Here is a 22,402-nt window from a genome sequence, read left to right on the forward strand (position 1 = left end):
ATGTAGAACATACAGCATGTAGGACATATAGTATGTAGGGCATACAGCATGTAGGGCATACAGCATGTAGGACATACAGTATGTAGGGCATACAGTATGTAGAACATACAGCATGTAGGACATATAGTATGTAGGGCATACAGCATGTAGGGCATACAGTATGTAGAACATACAGCATGTAGGGCATACAGTATGTAGGGCATACAGTATGTAGAGCATACAGCATGTAGGGCATACAGCATGTAGGACATACAGCATGTAGGGCATACAGTATGTAGGGAATACAGCATGTAGGGCATACAGTATGTAGGACATACAGTATGTAGAACATATAGTATGTAGGGCATACAGCATGTAGGGCATACAGTATGTAGAACATACAGCACGAGTCTTTCATTGGATTCAGGTGTATTGGAGCAGGGAGACAACTGAGTGTCAGGAAGGTGGCTCTCGAGGACCAAACTTGGCCACCCCTGGCATACAGCATGTAGAGCACACAGCATGTAGGACACACAGCATGTAGGGCATACAGTATGCAGACCATACAGTATGTAGGACATACAGCCAGGCCCGGCGCAAGATAAAAATATTAAGGGGGCGATGAGTTTATCACAGAGGGCGGGGTCACCCCCCCTCCCCCAAAAAAAGTGCGCACCGGACGGGACGTGCCTCTGAGCGTGCGTAATGAATTGGGTGCGCTCCTGGAAAGCTTGTGTGTTTAGGCTACACCTTTGTAAGAGACTGACTGAGTAAAGGGCCTTTCACACTGAATACGTCAGATGCGTCAAATGTGTCAAAAATCGGTCTAAAAAGCATTATTTTCAATGAGATGCGTTGCTTTTTAGATGCGTCAGATGCGTCGCATCAAAAGCCGAGCTAAACCGACGCTTCTGACGGGAGCGCGCATTGCCGCTTGTTGGCAGGCTGATGCAGTCAAAGTTCAATCCAATCCAACTTTCGACACTCTGAACTGTGACGTACCTTTGTCCAATAGGAACGACGCGTCGGGCCAAAACACGGAAAACTAGTGGCAGAAACCACTGATCTCTACAAAATGGATTGGTGTAGAAACCACTGATCTCTAAAAAACATACATGTCACAGGACTGCTCATTTATAGAGCATTTTTCTGAAGAAAAATCCTTGGAAATGTTTTTTGTTGTTGTTTGTTACCTCAGAATTTCTGATTACTGTTAAAAAAGTTTAGAACACTTGTAATTAAAATAGCTAAATAAATCAATAAATGGTTCTTTAGAAACCTTTCATCTGTAAATGAAAACCACCTGTTATTTCAGATTAGATAATTTCTTGTTTAACATAAGGAACCACAGACATTTATTTTTAGACAAAATAACATGGAAATTTATACATTTTTTAAGTCTGGTAGATTATTTGTATCTCATTTCAACCATAAAAACAGACACTGTAAATAAATACAAATGTTTATTATAAATGCAACAGGAAATAATTTAACAATGACTGCAGTGACATAAACCTCATGATGAATTTTTTTAATGGTCATTTCAACTTGTAATTTCGTCAAAATATGTAATTGCCTTTAATGTTATCAGGACAGTCATTTCTAAAATATGAATTTGAGCACAATAAGTGGAGAGCTTCTACCTGTGCAAATGTCTTTTGACTTTGATTTGTGGACATTTTTAATGATCCGTTCATTTATTGTTAAAATATAAAATGAAACAGCTTTTTAAAAAATAATAAAATAGTTGCTGTTGAAAGAGCCTTTTATTTAGAAGCAGGTGATGTTATGCTGGATTCTCAGGACCAGATGAAGGTCTCTTCTGCAGCTTTGAACTCTGGTGGTGTTGCTGAAGACACTTTTGTCCTATTTTGAAGAGCAGAGATGTTTTCTTTCGACTGGACTTTGTGGTGTTCAGCTCATCAATGGAAGTTTGGTTGTCTGCACAGCAAATGTTCCTGATTGGGACAAATAAAAATATTTCTTTAAATATAAAGAAACTAAACACTTTATATATAAAAAAGGAAAAAAAAAAAAGGGAAAAAATGAAGGAAAAAATGCCTGAAAAAATAAGTTATTTAAAGTTGAGCTTTTGTGGTTTCTGAAAAAAGCTGTATCTTAATTTGGTAAAAATAAAAAAGACTGAACCATTTAGAAATTAAAGCGTTCACTCAGATCAACTGTCCTAAAAGGCTAAGCTAATGTTAGCCGATCATTAAACCTTCACAGCAGTTCAGTAAACGTCAGGTTTATTTTTACATTATTCTCACCTCGATAAAGCTGCAGAACTAAACTCCGTTGGGCAAACTGGGACTTGCGGACTGAGTGGGTCAGCCCGCTGTTGCAGTTCGATCGATATCCCACCAAGTCGTCAGTCCTCCCTTGGTCGGCGTCACTCCGAAAAGTAGCTGAAAAAAGCTTCTCCCAGCAGCGTGATGGGAGAATCGTTCTACTGCTGTTTTTTAAAGCTTTTTTGTGGTTCAGGCGACCCAAATTCAAGATGGCGATCACTGAACTTTTTTCAGGTTGTGGAAACGGCCAGAGTGTGACGTGGCAATCTCCGCCCCCTTGCCGCTTTCGAAGCGATGCATCTGACGTCATGCATCGGATGTGTCGACGGATTGGGACACGTTGACGGATTGGCCTAAAGTATTCAGTGTGAAAGGCCCTTCAACCTATCAAATTGCTTGAACACAGACACACGCCATATCCGTTTGTTTTAAAATTAATTACTTTAGTTAATTAATTTGATTTATTTGTTAAATACGTGATATTATTGAATAACTAATATTTTGCTATATTTTCCAGTATTTCTTTTTCTTTCTTTTTTATTTTTTGATAACTCTCACATCCGAGGGGGCGGGGTTGATGACGTGAGGAAGCGTCGCCCCAAACGCCCCCTCGTGGCACCGGGTCCGCATACAGCATGTAGGACATACTGCATGTAGGACATACAGCGTGTAGGGCATACAGCGTGTAGGATGTACAGCATGTAGGGCATACTGCATGTAGGACATACAGCATGTAGGGCATACAGCGTGTAGGGTGTACAGCGTGTAGGGCGTACAGTATGTAGGGCGTACAGCATGTAGGGCATACAGTGTGTAGGACATACAGCATGTCGAATGTGCTTACAGTATAATGAATGTAGCATACAGTATAATGTAGAATGTAAGACATGTAGTATGTAGGACATACAGCATGAAGGACCTGTAGGGCAGGATTCTCTCTGTGATTGAAAAGCTTTGCGAATGTGGATAATTGGTGGCAATTTCTATTACCCTCACAGTGAAATGAAAATAAAAGAAGGAAATATGCACAAGTACAAATTCCAAACAACATTGAACACAGCTCATAAACTTTAATATAACCTCTTATTTAAAAACCCCCCAACAGATCTACAGCTTAAACACATACATTCTGATTTCAGTTCTCACTATACTGCTCTGCACACTCTAAAAAAGAACCGCTGTCTCAACGAGAAAAAGTGCTGTAACAATTTGCATAGGTTTTTTGAAGTTATTTCAAATTAACTAGAGAGGTCTTGTGGCATTAACCTAGAAATGACAAAGTTAAAATAACTTAAAAATCTATACAAATTGTTACATCACTTTTTCTCATTGATACAGCAGTTCTTTTTTGGTGTGTTCTCTCTGGGCTCATCTGGGCTGAATTCTGTCGTTTGTTTATCCATTCTGTGTGATTGGTGGTAGTTCCTACTGACCCATGACTTATCTTCAACCACTTATCTGGGACCAGGTCATGGGGCAACAGTTCCAGCATGGGATCTCAAATTTCCCTTTCCTGGGCCACATTAACCACCTCTGACTGAGGGATTCCAAGGCCTTCACAAGCCAGTGTGGAGATATAATCTGTCCACCCAGTCCTGGGTCTTCCCCGGAGTCTCCTACCAACTGGACATGCCAGGAGCACCTCCCTATTGAGGCACCCAAGGGGCATCCTTACCAGATGCCTGAACCACCTCAGCTGGCTCCTTTCAACTCAAAGGAGCAGTGGGTCTTCCCTGAGCCCCTAACAGAACCTTATCTCTAAGGGAGACACCAGCCACCCTCCTGAGTAAACCCATTTCGGTCATGACCCAAGCCTTATGACCATAGGTGAGAGTAGGAAGACAGACTGACCAGTGAATCAAGAGCTTTGCCTTTTGGCTCAGCTCCCTTTTCGTCACAACAGTACGGTAGAGCAAATGCAATACCATTCTTGCTGCTCTGATTTTCCGGCCAATCTGATGCTCCACTGTCCCCTCACTCCTGAACAAGACCCTGAGGTACTTGAACTCCTTCACCTCATTCACTACCCGGAGTCAGCAATCCATCAGTTTCCCACTGAGAACCATGGCCTCAGATTTAGAGGTGCTGATCCTCATCCCAGTTGCTTCACACTCGGCTGTGAACCGATCCAGTGAGTGTTTAAGATCACAAGCCGATGAAGCCAACAGGACCACATCATCTGCAAAAAGCAGTGATGAGACTCTAAGTCCACCAAACTGAAAACCTTCCTCCCCCCGACTACGCCTCGATATCCAGTCCACGAATATCACAAACAGGATCGGTATGAAAACGCAGCCCTGGCAGAGGCCAACCCCCACTGGAAACGGGTCCAACTTACTACAGAGCACCTGAACACAGCTCTCATTTCGTGAGTATAGAATTGGATGACCCTGAGAAGGGGCCCCTCACTCCATACTCCCAAAGCACCTTCCACGGTATCTCCCGGGGTACTCAATCATACACCTTCTCCAAATAAACAAAACACATGTAGACTGGATGGGCATACTCCCAGGCACCCTCCAGGATGCTTGTGAGAGTGAAGAGCTGGTCGGTTGTTCCACGACCAGGACGGAACCCGCATTGTTCCTCTTCAATCAGAGGTTTGACTATCAGATGAACCGTCCTTTCCAGCACCCTGGAGTAGACTTTACCAGGGAGGCTGAGTAGTGTGATACTGCTATAATTGGCACACACTTTCTGGTCCTCCTTTTTAAATATGGGGACCGCTAGCCCAGTTTGCCACTCCTTAGTTCTTGTCCCATAATGGGCTGATGGCTGCCTGTTTGGTTTTTTTTTTTTTTTTTGCTGCACCTTGCCATGGTAATTCTGTCCCACAGAGAGAAAATGTACTGGCCCACAGAGCTCAGCTGCAGCCTGCAGACATAGCTTGTCTGTCAAAAGAATACCTAACCCAATTGTGGCCCTATGATAGGCTACAGAGGCCCAGGAGTTCCACCCACACATGTTCTAGATCCCACTCTCATCCAATCACCTTTAATAATGAGCAGTCATGATGAGAGAGAGAAACAAAGCAGGAGAACACAGCAGAACACAAAAAAACAAAGTGAGTCACAAGATGGATAAAAACTGGAAAGATGGAAAGGTGGTGCAGAAAAACAGGGAAAAGAAAAAAGCTCTCGCGATGCTGCTACCAGTAGAAAAATTTGAGAGATGTTTGCTACGGGGGTCAGCCAAGCAGGGGCGTCTGCGGGTTCCTCTCAGTAGCAGCAGGTGGTGTCAGAGTCGTACAGTGAAAATGAGGCTCCTGCAGCCATGAAGGTGGCACAGGAGCAGGAGGAGATTGGTGGTGGCGATGATAGCAGGTGTGTGCCGGCATGGTGTGGATAAACACTCATTCATATAAATGTTTAGTCTTTCTTATAAATGCCCGCCCCCTCCATCTTTTCCGGTTGCACCTATGGGTCCAAGTGAGCAACATACTGTGTTGTCATCATTTATTTTACTCAAGACTCCAAAATATAAAGGGATATAGTTCAGTACAGTAGTGTTATTAAGGGCTTGGTGGTGTATTTCAACTTGGGGCGAGTTGGCACAGTATCTGCACGTGGAGTGTAGTGGTGGGCCAGTCTGGACCAAAAAGTCCAGGGCCAAATTTATGTGGTAGTCCAGCACTGATAAATACTGATACTATTTTATTATTTTGTGTTATATTGTGTGTTCATGTTTTTATATGTATTCTCCAAAACATTTTGATGGACATTAATGTGGGGCCCCTATGTGACTTAGAACTGCAGGCCTTCAGCCCAGACAAGTCTGTGCATCAATCCGCCCCTGGTTGTGGTTATTGATTGGATCTAGTCGTTTCCATAATTTACTCACAGGTGCGATGCAGCTTCTCACTCAGTATTTCAAGAAAAACTTCCATGCAGCCCCTCAACAACACAAAACTAAAAAGCGCAAATTAAACCATGTAACTCATCAAATATGTCTGATGGTTGTCATTTATTCATTTTTCTTGTTGTTGAGAAGTGAACAGCGTCTGTATTTATGCTCCCTGCTGCCCCCTGGCTACTACACACTGCGAGCAACCAGAGCGCAGGACAAACAGGGCATTTACTGTTCATCAAAAAAAAAAAAAAAAAAAAAAAAAAAAACACAGTTTTTGCTAGTAGCACTGCCAGAATTTTTTTTTTTTAATTCGCCACAGTAGCTATTTGCAAGCACACTCAGCTTGCCACATCATGCACGTACGAGGTCTGTCAATAAAGCAACGGTCCTTTTTATTTTTTTCAAAAACTATATGGATTTCATTCATATGTTTTTACGTCAGACATGCTTGAACCCTCGTGCGCATGCGTGAGTTTTTCCACGCCTGTCGGTGACGTCATTCGCCTGTGAGCACTCCTTGTGGGAGGAGTCGTCCAGCCCCTCGTCGGAATTCCTTTGTCTGAGAAGTTGCTGACAGACTGGCGCGTTGTTTGATCAAAATTTTTTCTAAACCTGTGAGACACATCGAAGTGGACACGGTTCGAAAAATTAAGCTGGTTTTCAGTGAAAATTTTAACGGCTGATGAGAGATTTTGAGGTGATTCTGTCGCTTTAAGGACTTCCCACGGTGCGAGATGTCGCTCAGCGCTCTCAGCCGCCATCGTCAGCCTGTTCAAGCTGAAAACCTCCACATTTCAGGCTCTATTGATCCAGGACGTCGTGAGAGAACAGAGAAGTTTCAGAAGAAGTCGGTTTCAGCATTTTATCCGGATATTCCACTGTTAAAGGAGATTTTTTTAATGAAAGACGTGCGGACGGGTCCGCGCGTCGGGACGCAGCCGACGCGGTGCAGCGGCACAGGAAAAACACCTCCGTGTTGATAACCATTTGTAAAATCCAGGCGGCTTTTGATGGCTTTCAGTGGAGTGAGTATATGAGAAATTGTTTAACAGCAGGACATGTTCCAACTTGTCCTTAAGGCTTTCAACAGAGGTGCTTTTCCTGTGGTGGAGCGTCGCGTTGGCTGCGAGCTGACGCGCGGACCCGTCCGCACGTCTTTCATTAAAAAAATCTCCTTTAATAGTGGAATATCCGCATAAAATGCTGAAACCGACTTCTTCTGAAACTTCTCTGTTCTCTCATGACGTCCTGGATCAATAGAGCCTGAAATGTGGAGGTTTTCAGCTTGAACAGGCTGACGACGGCGGCTGAGAGCGCTGCACGACGTCTCGCACTGTGGGAAGTCCTTAAAATGACAGAATCACCTCAAAATCTCTCATCAGCCGTTAAAATTTTCACTGAAAACCAGCTTAATTTTTCGAACCGTGTCCACTTCGATGTGTCTCACAGGTTTAGAAAAAACTTTGATCAAACAACGCGCCAGTCTCTCAGCAACTTCTCAGACAAAGGAATTCCGACGAGGGGCTGGACGACTCCTCCCACAAGGAGTGCTCACAGGCGAATGACGTCACCGACAGGCGTGGAAAAACTCACGCATGCGCACGAGGGTTCAAGCATGTCTGACGTAAAAACATATGAATGAAATCCATATAGTTTTTGAAAAAAATAAAAAGGACCGTTACTTTATTGACAGCCCTCGTATTCACCATACGCAAAATGGTGAGGGTTCAGGAGCTCTCTGTGCAGGATATGTAACCTGTAGGACATATAGTGTGTAGGACATGGAGCATGCAGACTACATAAAACATGTAGGACAGTTTGGCTCTCACTCATGCAGGCTCCATGCCAGCTGTAGTGGCCCCGGGGACAGCGAGAGACACAGTGGTCACCGTGCAGGAAGGACTTTGACTCTTTACACCACAGACAAATGCTGCCGACTCCCGTTTGAAGGTCTGCGGTGCATCGCTGGCAATCTGCACTGCACTCTGCAAAACAGACACACAAAGGTCAAAGATCACAAGAGATCAAAATTTCAAGCCAGTGTTCAAGTTCCAGTTGTTAAAGTCTCAGTGAAATAAAAGAAAAATGTCACATCCAGGTTCTTATCATGTGTGAATGTATTTATTGTTCTGCTTTTACTGATATTTACGGTTATGTGCTCAGTCAGCTTTATGTTCAGATTCCAGAACACCTGTTTTCATTTTTCCCGAAAATGTCAAATATTTATGATGATAAGATTATTCTCAGTAACTGCAATGGATCTAATAAAGGACTCAGATGCAGAGAACCACAGCAAAAGATGGTTTGAACAGACTGAATTGTTCTAATGAATTAGCACAGCTATAGTGGCCAACATGGCAGGTAGGAGGAGTGGTCTAAACCTTGGCTTTGGTCAGGCTCACAGTCATTGGTCCAAAAACAACCTCAGCTATCTCAGGGGAAAAAGCAGGTGACTAATCCAAAATTCGGGCAGAGTTCTCAAAAGCAGCAGTCTTTCAAGGGGTTAAAGAGCAGACTGATCCAAGAGTTCAGTATCCAGAGACCGTCATAACACAAAACGGCAGGCGAGAGGCAGAAACCTAGAATGACAGCAAAGGTCTGCAACGTGATGTCACAAACACTGGAACCAGATCAAAAACAGCAGGAAAGCAACAGGAGTCCAGACCGATAGCAACAGTTAGCAACCATGGTAACAAAGAGAGGTAGGGAGGATGGTAGAACCTAATACAATCTGGCCATGAAGAGACATTCTAAAGAGGTTTCTAAAGAACGTGGAGCATTTAAAAGTAGAAGTGTGTAGGAATGCAAACCCGGAGGTCAACAACCTGGAAGTAACACAAGAGAAAGTGTCAGAACAAAAGGACAGCTGATAAACAAACCAAATAACAGGCAGGAAAAATAACCAGAAACAAGTGACTCATTTCACAAAAACAGAAAATGAGAACTGGAGCCAAAACATCTGAATGGATCCAGAACATCAAAGATCACCACATTTTAATTAGTTTATCTCATTTATATGGTCTTAATTAGCAGATGTAGAAGAATTTTTTTTTGAGTTATTGTGTTCACAACCTGCAGGGAAGTGACTCTTATATCTAGTCCCCTGTCCCCCCCCATCCCCCACCACCAAGAACACCACTGGTGTTCCTGTGAAAAGCTGACCGCTTAACTCAGACAAAAAGATTATTTCTCACAACTGAAATAAAGAAATAAGTTTTCCTCTGAGGAAGTTTCACTGATTCAGGGCCAATAATCAACAGCTTTTTGTTGTGTGTTGGGGGGTTTGGCTGGATGTTTTTGTGTTGTTTTCTTTTCTTTGCTCTCCAGGTGGTATGCAAACTGGTTTTTGTCTGTGGAGAAGGTGCTGGCAGAAGAATCCTTCACCCTCATCAACATTATTGGCTGCACTTGTGGAGGATGTTCATGTGCAGGCCTACTGACTCGCAGCACCTGTGGATGATGCTCACGTGCAGACTTAAAGACTTTCAGCTGAAGCAGATAATGAGATGGCGTTCTGCATTTAAGCCATGAGTGATTCAAGCAGAATTGCCGGGAACTCGACCTTGTGACGTTCGTTTGTGAGACGCTGAGGACCGCGCCTGGGTTTGACACATCGTGCCTGTGAAGGAGGACGGGTGAGGGACACATGCTGTCAGCACACATCAGAGGTGATTGATTGTCTGAATAAGTGTTAATAGTAATTTGGTATTTTGTTACGCAGTATATTTGAACATTGATGAGAATTGTGCAGCTTGCTTCTCACGGCCGTGGCGTGCGGACTGATGATCCTCCACCTGTTGTGAGAAGCTGCTCATTTACATAAAGCTTAAATTCAGACCTGAATGTGTTGCTGATAGTGTGTGCCTTTGAAGGATATTAGTTGTAGCTGTTGACTTACCTCACCTCTTCTATCCTTCACAGAGTCAGTTTGTCGTGTCCACCTGGGGGGTGTTTGGCGGTGAATTTGAGTGGGCTTCGATCCCTTTGGGCGCTGGAGAGTGCGCCGTCCTTCACTCCGCCAGACAAACCATATACTATGTTGTACACAATTATTGTACAGAAAGGGAAATAAATGTTTTGTTTTTGGAACCGCTTTCTGGTTATTTAGCGCTGGGTTCAGTCAGACGCAGGTCCGCTCCTCAACCCACGTCGGCACATAACAGTAGTTCCCGGCCATTCCTAAATGGACCCAGCAGCAGAAGCGGTTCCATTTGCCGAAAGAGTTCAAGAACACTTGGAGAAAATATGGGAGCAATTACAGCATCTCGCAAACCAAATTAAACAAACAGATGCCCGCGTTACGGAGCTTGCAGCGCAAGCCGTTCCACTTCCTGCTGCTCCAGCTGTGGCACCATCGATACCGGTGCAGATAACTCCTTCACCCAGAGATTCGGCTTCCGAACCAATTATTTGTCATCCGGAGCCTTATGCGGGAAACGTTGAAGCCTGTGCTCCGTTTTTGATGCAATGTTCTCTGGTTTTTGCGCAGCGACCAGCTTCCTTCTCTTTTGATGGTAGCCGTGTCCCATACGTGACAAATTTGCTCCGAGGTGACGCCTTAGCTTGGGTCACTGCTTTGTGGAGTAATAACTCTCCATTGTTAGGATCCTTTAAGGATTTCTCCCGGGAGTTCCGATTGGTTTTTGACCATCCGGTGAAAACAAATACCGTTGCCCAACGGTTGCTGAATCTCAGGCAGGGGAGGCGGAGTGCGGCGGATTATTCCGTGGATTTCCAAATTTTTTCTGCTCAGTCCGGTTGGAATGCCGCAGCTTTAAGAAGAGTGTTTGTGGATGGTTTGAACGATTCATTAAAAGACGAGCTAGCAGTCCGTGACGAACCAAAAGATTTAGATGAGCTAATATCTTTGGTTATTCGTCTAGATGATCGGATAAAGGAGCGTGGACGCGAGAGAGGGCGGACATCAGAGCGGGTCTTTTCGTCTCGGGGCTTTCCCCGACACAGATGTGGGCTGCCTCTTCTTCGCCCCACTGAGACTCCTCCGACGGGACCTGTGGCTCCTCTTGTGGATGAGCCCATGCAGCTCGGACGAGCTGAAGCCACCATATTGCCCCGTCACATAAACGTCAAGAAAGATAGTGATGACGTATCTCCAGGTGTTCTGGGACAGGCACAATAATGGACACAAAAAAAAAACCAAAAAAAAAAAACATAATTAGTTATTTGGGCTGTTTTTGTTTTTTTGTAAGGGGTTATAAATTGTTTGGGTGTTTAGAGGCGGTTCTGGTGGAGTGAACGACTGGCGGTTCGGAGCTCGGCTGGACTCAGCCAATCGTTGGTTTTTATCATTTGAACTTAGGTATTTTCTGTTTGGGATTGGGTTGTTTTGTTTTGTTATTTTTTATTTCCCTGCTTCCCTAACCCCAACCTCACTTGCCAGAAGACCGTTCGTCTTGTGGGTTGTGGGGTGGTGCAGGTTGGTCACGCTGAGTGTTTCTCAGAAGACCTCTGCACCTAGGGGGGGGGGTTGTCAGGGGCGTTTCTTTGGGTTTGGTTAGGGCCCGGTTCCACTCCAGCCTCGGTGGGCCTTTGACCGTTCATCATTGGTGTTACGGGGTGTGGTGCAGTGGGAACATACCTCCGTCGGAGGGGTGGGCCGATCTGTTGCCGTTCACCATTTCGGTAGTTCTGCCCCTCCCGACAGGCTGGTGGTATGGTCGGGTAGGGGCACCGGACGTATTTCCGGTTTTCCGCTGCGCTTCGGGGTTGGGACCGGGTTAGTTTTTCCTGTTTCCTTCCCCAGCTTAGTAATTTTGTGCCGTTCGCCAAAATGGAGCTAACGACTGGCTCTGGGAGTGATCTGGGGTCTTTCGGGGTGCTGGGGGAGGTAACAGGGTTTTGCAGTTTTATTTGCCCCCGGGGTGTTTTAATGAAGTCCGCCGGGGGTTGGATTTTTGTGTTTTTATGCTTCCTTCCAGGTTCCACCTCCAGGGTTGATGGGATGGTCCTCTGGGGGGGGGGGGGGGGGGGGGGAATTGATTGTGGGGCCGACTCACCAAGTGTGGCCGGGTCTGGGGTTCCTGGGTTGTGGGGAGGGGCCCTCCTGGGGTTGATGGTACGGTCCTCTGGGGGGCGCTGCTCCTCCATGTAAACCTGGGGACCTCTGTGGGATTCCGGTTTTGGTTGTTTCTCCTAGAACTGGCGGTAAAGGTCTTCTGGGGGGGGGGGGGGGGTTGGGCTCTGCATATCGTTCTGGGGGGGGGGGGGGGGGGGGTTGGTTGTTATTTTTCTTTGTGAATTTGTGTTTGTATTGTGTTGTTGGGGCTGTGTTGGGTTTTTCTTTTCTTCCCGGGGTTGGATGGGATGGTCCCCTGGGGAGGTTTTGGGTGGGTTTTGTGTTTTTCTTGTATGTTGGGTTGTATATGGGACTTTTTTGGGGTTTTGTTGATGCCACCCGGCCTTCCAGCCGCGGTGCCCTGTCCTGCTGTCTGCTGTGGACCTTGGGAGCGTTACGCCATCTGCTTGCTGTCATGGACCCCGGAGGGAGGTGCTGTTCTCAGGCCTGGTCTGTTCGGTCGCCGGGAGGCTTCCCATTGATGGGGGGGTACTGTTGTGTGTTGGGGGGTTTGGCTGGATGTTTTTGTGTTGTTTTCTTTTCTTTGCTCTCCAGGTGGTATGCAAACTGGTTTTTGTCTGTGGAGAAGGTGCTGGCAGAAGAATCCTTCACCCTCATCAACATTATTGGCTGCACTTGTGGAGGATGTTCATGTGCAGGCCTAATGACTCGCAGCACCTGTGGATGATGCTCACGTGCAGACTTAAAGACTTTCAGCTGAAGCAGATAATGAGATGGCGTTCTGCATTTAAGCCATGAGTGATTCAAGCAGAATTGCCGGGAACTCGACCTTGTGACGTTCGTTTGTGAGACGCTGAGGACCGCGCCTGGGTTTGACACATCGTGCCTGTGAAGGAGGACGGGTGAGGGACACATGCTGTCAGCACACATCAGAGGTGATTGATTGTCTGAATAAGTGTTAATAGTAATCTGGTATTTTGTTATGCAGTATATTTGAACATTGATGAGAATTGTGCAGCTTGCTTCTCACGGCCGTGGCGTGCGGACTGATGATCCTCCACCTGTTGTGAGAAGCTGCTCATTTACATAAAGCTTAAATTCAGACCTGAATGTGTTGCTGATAGTGTGTGCCTTTGAAGGATATTAGTTGTAGCTGTTGACTTACCTCACCTCTTCTATCCTTCACAGAGTCAGTTTGTCGTGTCCACCTGGGGGTGTTTGGCGATGAATTTGAGTGGGCTTTGATCCCTTTGGGCGCTGGAGAGCGCACCGTCCTTCACTCCGCCAGACAAACCATATACTATGTTGTACACAATTATTGCACTGAAAGGGAAATAAATGTTTTGTTTTTGGAACCACTTTCTGGTTATTTAGTGCTGGGTTCAGTCAGACGCAGGTCCGCTCCTCAACCCGCGTCGGCACATAACACTTTTATGCAGAAGAAGAAGAAGAAGACCTTCCTCTGGCATTTCACATCCGCATCTTTCACATCAGAACCATCTCCAATAAGATCTGGTATCAGCTTCCCTCCTGCCAGCACACTGCGGGCGATCTGGATCCACGGCAGAGATAACTCAGGCGGGAGTGATTATTGACTGTGCAGACTAAAACCCAGGATAAAACTAAAGTGGTATTGATTTGGGCCCTCAGAGTCCCTGTTTATGGCGTAGTTACCATTTCAGATGTGCATGAAAAGCCGTTCTGGAGTTATAAATGCACGACATGCAGACTGGACGATTGTGTGGATTTATATGGCAGATATGAAGTACTTTTTGCTGCTTCTGCTGCAGTATCGCTTGAGGGTCAGACAGCAGAGTCAAAACACTGCAAGAGACTCTCGGTTCTGTCCGTTTGACGTCCTCTCATCTGCTCACCTTCCCACAATGCATTGTGGAGCTGTCACTGTCTGTCGTCAACAAAAACCAACAACAGCACCTTTAATTAGTGCCGCACGACTCGAAAATTAAAGCACATGGACACAATACAAACACTGAAAAAAAAATGATGTCACTGATTAGCTCAAACTTTATGTAGTCAAAAATAAGTAGTTATTAGAACTACAGCAAACTCACAACCTGCTTTGTTTGGACAACTGATCTTAGTTAATCTGGGTTAAATCAACTTAAGTAAGCATAAAAATATAACATCCTAAAACCTTCCATCCATCCATCCATCCATTTTCTTCCGCTTTATCCAGATGACTCTTTGAGAAAGGCTGGTCTTGGGACTAGGCAGCAGAATTGCTCCAAAACAAAATAACTTCAATAACCACAAGATTTCAAACTACAGAGTCCGTACAGCGGACAAGAACAGGAATCCAGAATGGCAGCAAGGTTCGATAACGTGGAGTCCAAAAACACAGAGACATGAAACGCTTGAGACCGAAGTGAAACTTGATAAAAATTGAGCATCTAGGAGAGACTCTCACAGAACATATAAAGGACATGGAGCAATTAAATGGGGAAGTGTGCAGACACGCAAAGGCAGAATCAGCAACCCCGGAGTTCAAAACCATCACCGAGAATAAGAGATGTCAAAATAAGAGGTGCTGACCTCTCGTCTAAGAGGTTAACAAGTTAACACCAACGACATGACACAGAGAGAAAACTGACAGAAATAAGTCAGAGTGACTGTAAAATGGACCAAAACAGGAAAAACGTGACTGGAGCTAAAACGTGACTCATGACAATACACTAAAGAAAAGAAGTAAAAGGCAAGCTTTCTGCTCCTTCTTGTCACAGCCAGAAAAAACTCTAACAAGCACCTTAAGAAACACCTACATGTTGGGTTCGACTACTTTACTTCTGTTACACTTTATGTTTGAAAAAGCAAGCATCTGCAGGGTCGATGTAAGAAAAACATGTTCCAGGATTCTTTCTTGTAAAGTGAAAACTACTCTAATAATTAGACAAAAGCCTGCATTTGCTTTTGTTTTTCCACACTATGTCTCACGATCATGCTGAAATACTCCTGACCTTCTTGCATCAAAGATGATTACAGAGCTGCACAAAACCTTCTCAGTTTGAAAGCAGTAAAGTGGGGTAAAAGGAATGGTTTTAAAGTGAGAATAATTCTGTTTCTCATGGTTTGCAAGATGTTAAATTAAACCAAACAAAAAAAAAGCAACTCTGTCTGAAAAACCTAACCTGTGTGTGTGTGTGTGTGTGTGTGTGTGTGTGTGTGTGTGTGTGTGTGTGTGTGTGTGTGTGTGTGTGTGTGTGTGTGTGTGTGTGTGTGTGTGTCTGTGTGTTTGTAGTACTGGCATAAAATTGGAAAAACAAAACAATCGGATTTAGGCGGAAACGACACACCGTCGCTCTGATTTAGCTTCGGGCAGTTGAATCAAGTCAATTTCAATTTATATGAATCTAAAATGACAGAAAATCTCACAAAGTCACACAAAACACAAAAATTAAAATGCACATACAGTGCACATCATCCTCAACATCGCATTAAGCATAAAATAAAAGACCTTCATTCAAACAAGGAAAAGAAACAAACAAGTCAAACCAGAAAATTAAAAGTATTCAGAGAAAAGCATATTTGCAAAATTTTGACCTATAAATGCTGAACATTTGGCCCAATCCAACCCATAGTACACAGTAGCTACTGTAAATTAAAGCTACAGTGTGTAGGATATATGGACATTTATTAGCATAAATAGAATATATTATTCATAACCATCTGTTCATTAGTATACAAGGTCTGTTAGAAAAGTATCCGACCTTTTTATTTTTTTCCAAAAACCATGTGGATTTGAATCACGTGTGATTGCATCAGCCAAGCTTGAACCTTCGTGCGCATGCGTGAGTTTTTTCACCCCTGTCGGTTGCGTCATTTGCCTGTGAGCAGGCTTTGTGTGAGCAGTGGTCCACCCCTCTCGTTGGATTTTTATTGCGAATAAATGTCTGAACGATTTGGAGTTTTGCTGCATCAATTTTTTCCAGAAACTGTGAGAGACCTCCAGGTGGTAACCATTCGGAAAATTCAAATGGCTTTGACGGACGATTTTATGGGGATTACACAGATTAAGGAGTGCTCCAGCCAGTTTAAAGACTGCCCACAGCTGCTGAGAGCGCGCCGCACTCCAACGTGAAGGCTTTGTTGATACGGGACGTCGTCTGACTTACACAAAAATGGCAGGAGACGTGGACATCAGTACGTTTTCGGCACATTCCACTATTACAGGAGTTTTTTTCATGGAAAGAAAAGCGGACAGATGCGCCACCGTGCCGCTCATGGCGCGGCACAAAACCACCTCCGTGTTGGTCTCACAGGACGGCTTTGAGATGGCTTTCAGATGGCTTTTGGTGGGTTTTCAGTCGTGTGACTAACCGAGAAATTGTGGATGAGCCTGGACATGCCAGAACATGTCCCGTGAGGCTTCATCACGGCGTTGGTTTGCGCCATGCGGCACTGCTGCGACGCGTGGAATTCCTCCGCTCCTCTTTCCATGACAAAAACTCCTGTAACAGTGGAATGTGCCGTTCATTTCCAAACTGGATGCTGTGTTTTTATCTGGGACGTCCTCTGACTAGCACAGGAATTGCGGAAGACGTGGACATCAGCACTTTTTCGGCACATTGAGACAGACGTGCGGAGGAATTCTGCGCGTTTTTTTTTTTTTTTTGTATTTGTTCTCCTCAGTGGACAAAGCTGTACCTCTAGTGGAAACTGTTTTTAACAGGCTGCGTTCTTCTCACAGTGGGGAGTGGCTGCACCTTTTACCGTGACTGCATCAAAATGAACAGTTATCACTTAGAGATGAGTCATCATAACACGACATCACACTTAGGTAAACTTTACAATTAATCTGTGACTGTGTTCTTAATGTTAACAGCTACATTCCATTCAAGCACACACTGGGACATTCTCCTCAAAGCTACGTAAATGCTGTCAGAAACACTCGGAAAAACAAGTACTCATGAGTGCTTTGTTTTTTGGCAGTCTCCGTAGCTGTTGTTGCAAATGCCATATACTTTGAGACCGGTCACAGAAGTGAACAAAATAATCCCAGTGTATCATTGGATGATCACTAACAGCCTAAATCTAAGTTGTTTTGATTTTTGTGCGAAATGTCTTTTAAATCTCTCAGGGCCTGATTTACAAAGATTACAGTGAGGTAAATTGCATGGCCAATCCAAACTTTTGTGTGTTGGGGTGGAAACAGTTTTGTGGGTGATTTACTAAGACAAAGTGTCGTAATGCGACGCAGGTAGGTATATGAAGGTTTTGCATGTGTTAATGTCCACAAGCACAAAATGAAATTTAATCAGTCACCCTGTAGGTTTGGACCTTGTGCTACCTTATGCACAAACTCTACCACATAACTGAGCATGTTCACGCTGGAATCTTTTTACAATTCCTATTTCAGACTTTTAATTAACTGTTCCATCCATGGAGCAAACTGATGAATAATTATAATTGGAACATACTGGATGTCCTGGATGTCAACAGCCACCTACTTTGGCAAAATATTACCTCCGCTCTGCAGAAATTATATCAAACTATTCACGCTTTTGAAATATCCCAAAATCAGATATTTTTTAAGGCCTCTTCACACATAGTGCGAATATGTACAACTCCAGGGTAACACCCGTCCGAGCAGCTGGTATGTGCACACCACAAAACATCGCACCGATGGGCAGGCATGCACAATGCTGGTGCGACGGTTCATGCAGGCAGGACCAGCTGCACAATGTGGATACACATCGTGCTGCTGATGCGAAGAATAAAGAAATAAATAAAAAATTCATGCTGTGATGGTTCCGTGCACATGGAAACAGAGCAGCTTTTCTCCAGCAGCTGTGCGATGTGGTTACATGCTGCTGAAAAAAAAAATACATGTCACCCATGGGATTCGAACCTGTGCCTTCCAAAAACTCTGACTGCAGTCAGAACCTTTACCAAGTGAGCTACCATTGCTGTACTGTAAAAGGTGCTGAACACTGCCTCATATCAGGAAGCACATGGACGTATTTGAAAAAAATAAAATAAAATAACACACTATATAAAAACACTGCATTGCATTAAATCCCTCACATCAAGTGGGCAATACAAATATGATCAGTCTGTTCCTCTGTAGATGACCCATGGTCACTGACGTACAGTCATGAAATGACATGAATGAGAAGCAGCTCGCTCGTCTCATTCACATCCACATCTGCTGGCCCGCACGTACCTTGCCGATACACAGTGGTGGGCACAGTTCCGCTAATCCACTAATTATCAAAGATAATGTTTTCATTATTGGATTATCTTTTCAGATAACTTTGAAAAGCATCATCGGACCAATTATTTTCCGGTAAGTTTTGCCGCAAGCATTTTTGCAGGCGTAGCTTTTTGTAGTAGAAACACAATTCTATCCTCTACAAACAGAGAAGAGCTGGTTCTAGAAGAAACTGTTCTAGCCTCTGCAGGCAAAGGAGAACTGGTCATAGAAAAAACAAAGCTCATTTCTTTTGACCCCTTCCTAATACACTGACAATATCACCCAAGTCATCCAGAGGCATACAGTTTTAAGTTATGGTTAAAATTTTAACCAAACTAATTTCGGAAAAGTTATTTAAATTAAAGTCACGTCTGAAGTTTTCTAAAGTGAAAATATCAGATATATGTTTTAGTTTTAAAGTAATGCACTAATTTTGAAGGTTTTAGTGTGGACATGGTGTGTGCGCAGTGCATTATGGGTATTCACGACAGAAGAAATGCATTTGAGATGCTCTGATCAGACTCCACAGGGACAACAGCATTTGTAAATTGTGCCTAAAACTCTCGTGAATATATTGTCTGGGTTTATAGACGTTGCTATTGTGTTTGTTTTATGTAAAAATGCCGAAAGTCTGTTAAATTGTGATTCAGGCCGTGTGATATAACCGGCGTCAAAATGCATAGAACACTGCCATCTACTGGCGACCGGTTATATCACAGTGTTGTCGACAGCAGGATTTTAAAATGATCTGTAGATTTCCAAAACCTGAGAGACCACAGACGTGGAGATAAAAAAGAAATCTGACAGGTTTAGTTGTACAGCGTGTGGTGTCAGCCACACGGTAAAAACAACACACACAAACAGATTTCACACATGAACATTCCCAGCTCAAACACCTCGCTTTCTGATTGGCTGCATGTCACATTTAGCTCCTCACGTCCTTCTTAACAGACCACACATGGCAGGAATATCTGATAAGATTGTATTTAGCATCATCACGATTGTCGGGGCATCCTTAAGATTGACGGAAGGGGAAGATCGGGTCCGATATCGGCCTAATTATCTTGCCATGTGAACCAGACTTGATGTTATGACGTCTCACAGAGCGACTGATTGATCTGTTATAACACCACACCGACCTGCTAACTGATCGGATGTTATGATGCCTCACGGAGCGACTGACTGGTCTGTTATAACACCGCACTGAGCCGCTAACCAATCTGATGTTATGACGCCTCACGGATGCGACTGACTGATGCGTTATGACATCGCACCGAACATGTTTTCACTGTTATTTTCTTTCTTTGTGAGACTGACATCGTTATTCAAGCATTCAAATGGCGATTCCTATCGCCACATAACTCCAGCAACCACACACAAGAAAGTTTTTTGACAGTTCTTGTTATTGAAAGAACTCTTGTCTCCCTAAGGAGATAGAGTTGTGATGTCATCACGCGTGTGCTTAGGCACTGTCTAGCGGGATCTTGAAAATTTCTTTTTTTTAGTACAAATGAGAAAAATGACATATTTTACAAAAGCACATTTATTTGTAAACACCAACACATGTTACATTGATTCACTTGTGTTGGTTTTTACATAGAATGAATGAATCAACCAATCAGTATGAGCGGAAGCTTAGTTTACCCATAATCCCTTTGGTGTGTTAATGTTCAAATCTTCAGAATTAGTGCATTATTTTAAAATTAACAGATATGTGTTATATATCACTTTGTACATTTTAAGAGTTTACATTAATGTAGTTATTCTATCCGGAGTAATTTTATTTATAAAGCAAAACCATAATTCAAACCTGCTTTCCATTTCAAGACCTCTGCCTCATTGCTGGACCATTTTATTCTATCAAGGTAAATAACGCTTCCTTACAGCAGGGGGCAGAGCGCACAAAGACTGAAGCATTGGCTCATTTGCTGTTTGCGTTTGTGATCGCGTTTGATTCTATTAGAAGATTTGGTGGTGTTTAAACTCAAAATCAGCTTCTGAGTAGCTGAGAGTGTATGGGAGGCAAAATTGAAAGTTATCGGTTAGCTGTAGCTTCTGATAAGTTTTTGGACAGTTTATCATTTAGCGTTAAAAAAAATAACTTTTCAGTTAGCTGATTACCAGTTATCAAAGCTAACTTTTTTGTTAGCTGTGCCCACCACTGCCGACACGTGTGTCTTGTGGATGGCGTGCCACTGAACACTGTGTAATGTGGAACAGAGCTCATGTGGGTGACGTGACAGTCAGATCACCTGCTGCGTGTTATGATCTGACAGTCCATTTCAACCTGGGGGCAGCCTGTCCATGTGCATGCATTCGCTTGCTGCAGCCCATCGCCATAGTGATATATGTTTTTATTTATGTCCACTTGATGACAGCAAACAGACATGCACGTCACAGTGGTCAGTTGTTAGTCCATGTCCGTCCAAACAGAGTGCGGTCCAGCTGGGATGTCCAGAATGACAGATCACCACAGCCGCTTCTGTCATAGCCACACCTCCTGTCAGCTCAGCGCACACACCAAAGCCACATTCATGGTGCACTTAGACAAATTTCACTGCGAGTACGACAGTGATTGTCTGCAGTCTGTTGTCATGGCCAAGTGCCATGCGAGCGGTGTTAGATGTTCATGCGTGTCAGCTGTAATTTGGCCACGAGGGTTCGATGGGTTCGCATCCTTTGTCTTATAGCAGCTGGTGTGCACAAATAGTTGTAGCAACAGGTGTACGAGGCGTTAGAGGCAGCTATGAAATTACATGGTTTACATACGATTCCTGCTTCATGCGCATTTAATGCGCAATCTGACCAAATTTGCACTATGTGTGAAGGAGCCCTTAAACATGTTAAAAAAATCCTGGTCATTCAAACGATTGGGTATACAATTGTTTGGGCCAATAATGCAGACATTCGGGCATCACACATCAGCAGTGGGAGACCACCCTTAGTTACTGAGAGTACGGTGAACTGCTGGAAGAGGAATAAAGCAGATCTTAGATCAGGTGTAAGGTCTGGAGTTTTATCGAGCAGAGCTTTGCACGGCTCATTTGCTGCATTCACTCAACTCATGGCGGCCAGGTGTAAGGTTTGATGCACCAGACAGCTTTTCTCCAGTTTTGCTAAGTGGTGTCTGCTCAGGAGGACTCAGAACACTGCCAGGTCCAGAGCTGTTTGTGGGGTGTAACAACACAAAACTCAGACAGGTCTGTGTTCATAACCCTCTCCAGTAAACATTAGCCCAAATGACAACTCAGAAGACAGTAGTCTTAATCATCTCGGTGGACTTTAACATCTTTAAATTCCTGTGTGCTCCAAGGTGCATCCAAGTCTCCCTGGGTCAAAATAAGGTGTACGTAATCCAACTCCCTACCATCCCAAGGTGTCTACATACCAGCAGTTTTAACATTTTCTGCCATGTGGTGAATGATCTTTGAAACACAGTCATAGTTTGGTGGTGTGCAAAGTTTTGAAAATCCTGACAAAATGACAAGTGTGTGACAAATATGCCCCCTGCTGTCAAGCATGAATGAAATGAGGGTTCCTGTGAGGGACACTAAAGAGAACCGAACACAGAAAGAGCGATGCAGCTCAACAATTAGATCTGGCAGCTAGTCGTAAGAGAGGAAACTATGACTGAGCGCAAATATCTCATCACAGTTATGTAACAAAAACCACCGAGTGCATGGACGAGGTAAACCAAGGGTGCATGCGTGACAGAGAGGGAGAGGAATAGACAGATTTGACAGATGAAGAACGAGAGATTTCATTGGGAGAGAAATAAAGGTCAAAGTGTCACCAAATGATTGGCTACCAAGAGGTAATTTTTATTGTGTACAGTAAAGGTCAGGTCTGTCTTTGGGTTTACGTCATTTTTCTGGCCATCATGCTTTATGTGAGAGCACAGGGGTCCACTTGGGTGCGGAGGCATACATTTCATCAGCTGCTTGTTTTTTTTAGGTGCAAGCGCAGACCTTTCTATGGGTGCACAATGACTGCATGTCACCCACTGGTTGTGACTTGCATAGTTTGAGCTTCTGT

The 22,402-nt window shown here is 44.0% G+C and overlaps 1 protein-coding gene across 1 annotated transcript in view; it reads right to left on the reverse strand.

Annotated features, from left to right (window-relative positions):
- The window catches only part of fras1 (Fraser extracellular matrix complex subunit 1), a 786,018-nt gene that overhangs the window by 333,286 nt on the left and 430,330 nt on the right, over positions 1-22,402 (reverse strand). The window contains exon 20 of the mRNA XM_034171199.1: positions 7,949-8,104. Coding sequence (XP_034027090.1) covers positions 7,949-8,104 — 156 coding nt within the window. The remainder of the gene's footprint in view (positions 1-7,948; positions 8,105-22,402) is intronic.

This window comes from Thalassophryne amazonica, chromosome 5, assembly GCF_902500255.1.
Source record: "Thalassophryne amazonica chromosome 5, fThaAma1.1, whole genome shotgun sequence".
NCBI lineage: Eukaryota > Metazoa > Chordata > Actinopteri > Batrachoidiformes > Batrachoididae > Thalassophryne > Thalassophryne amazonica.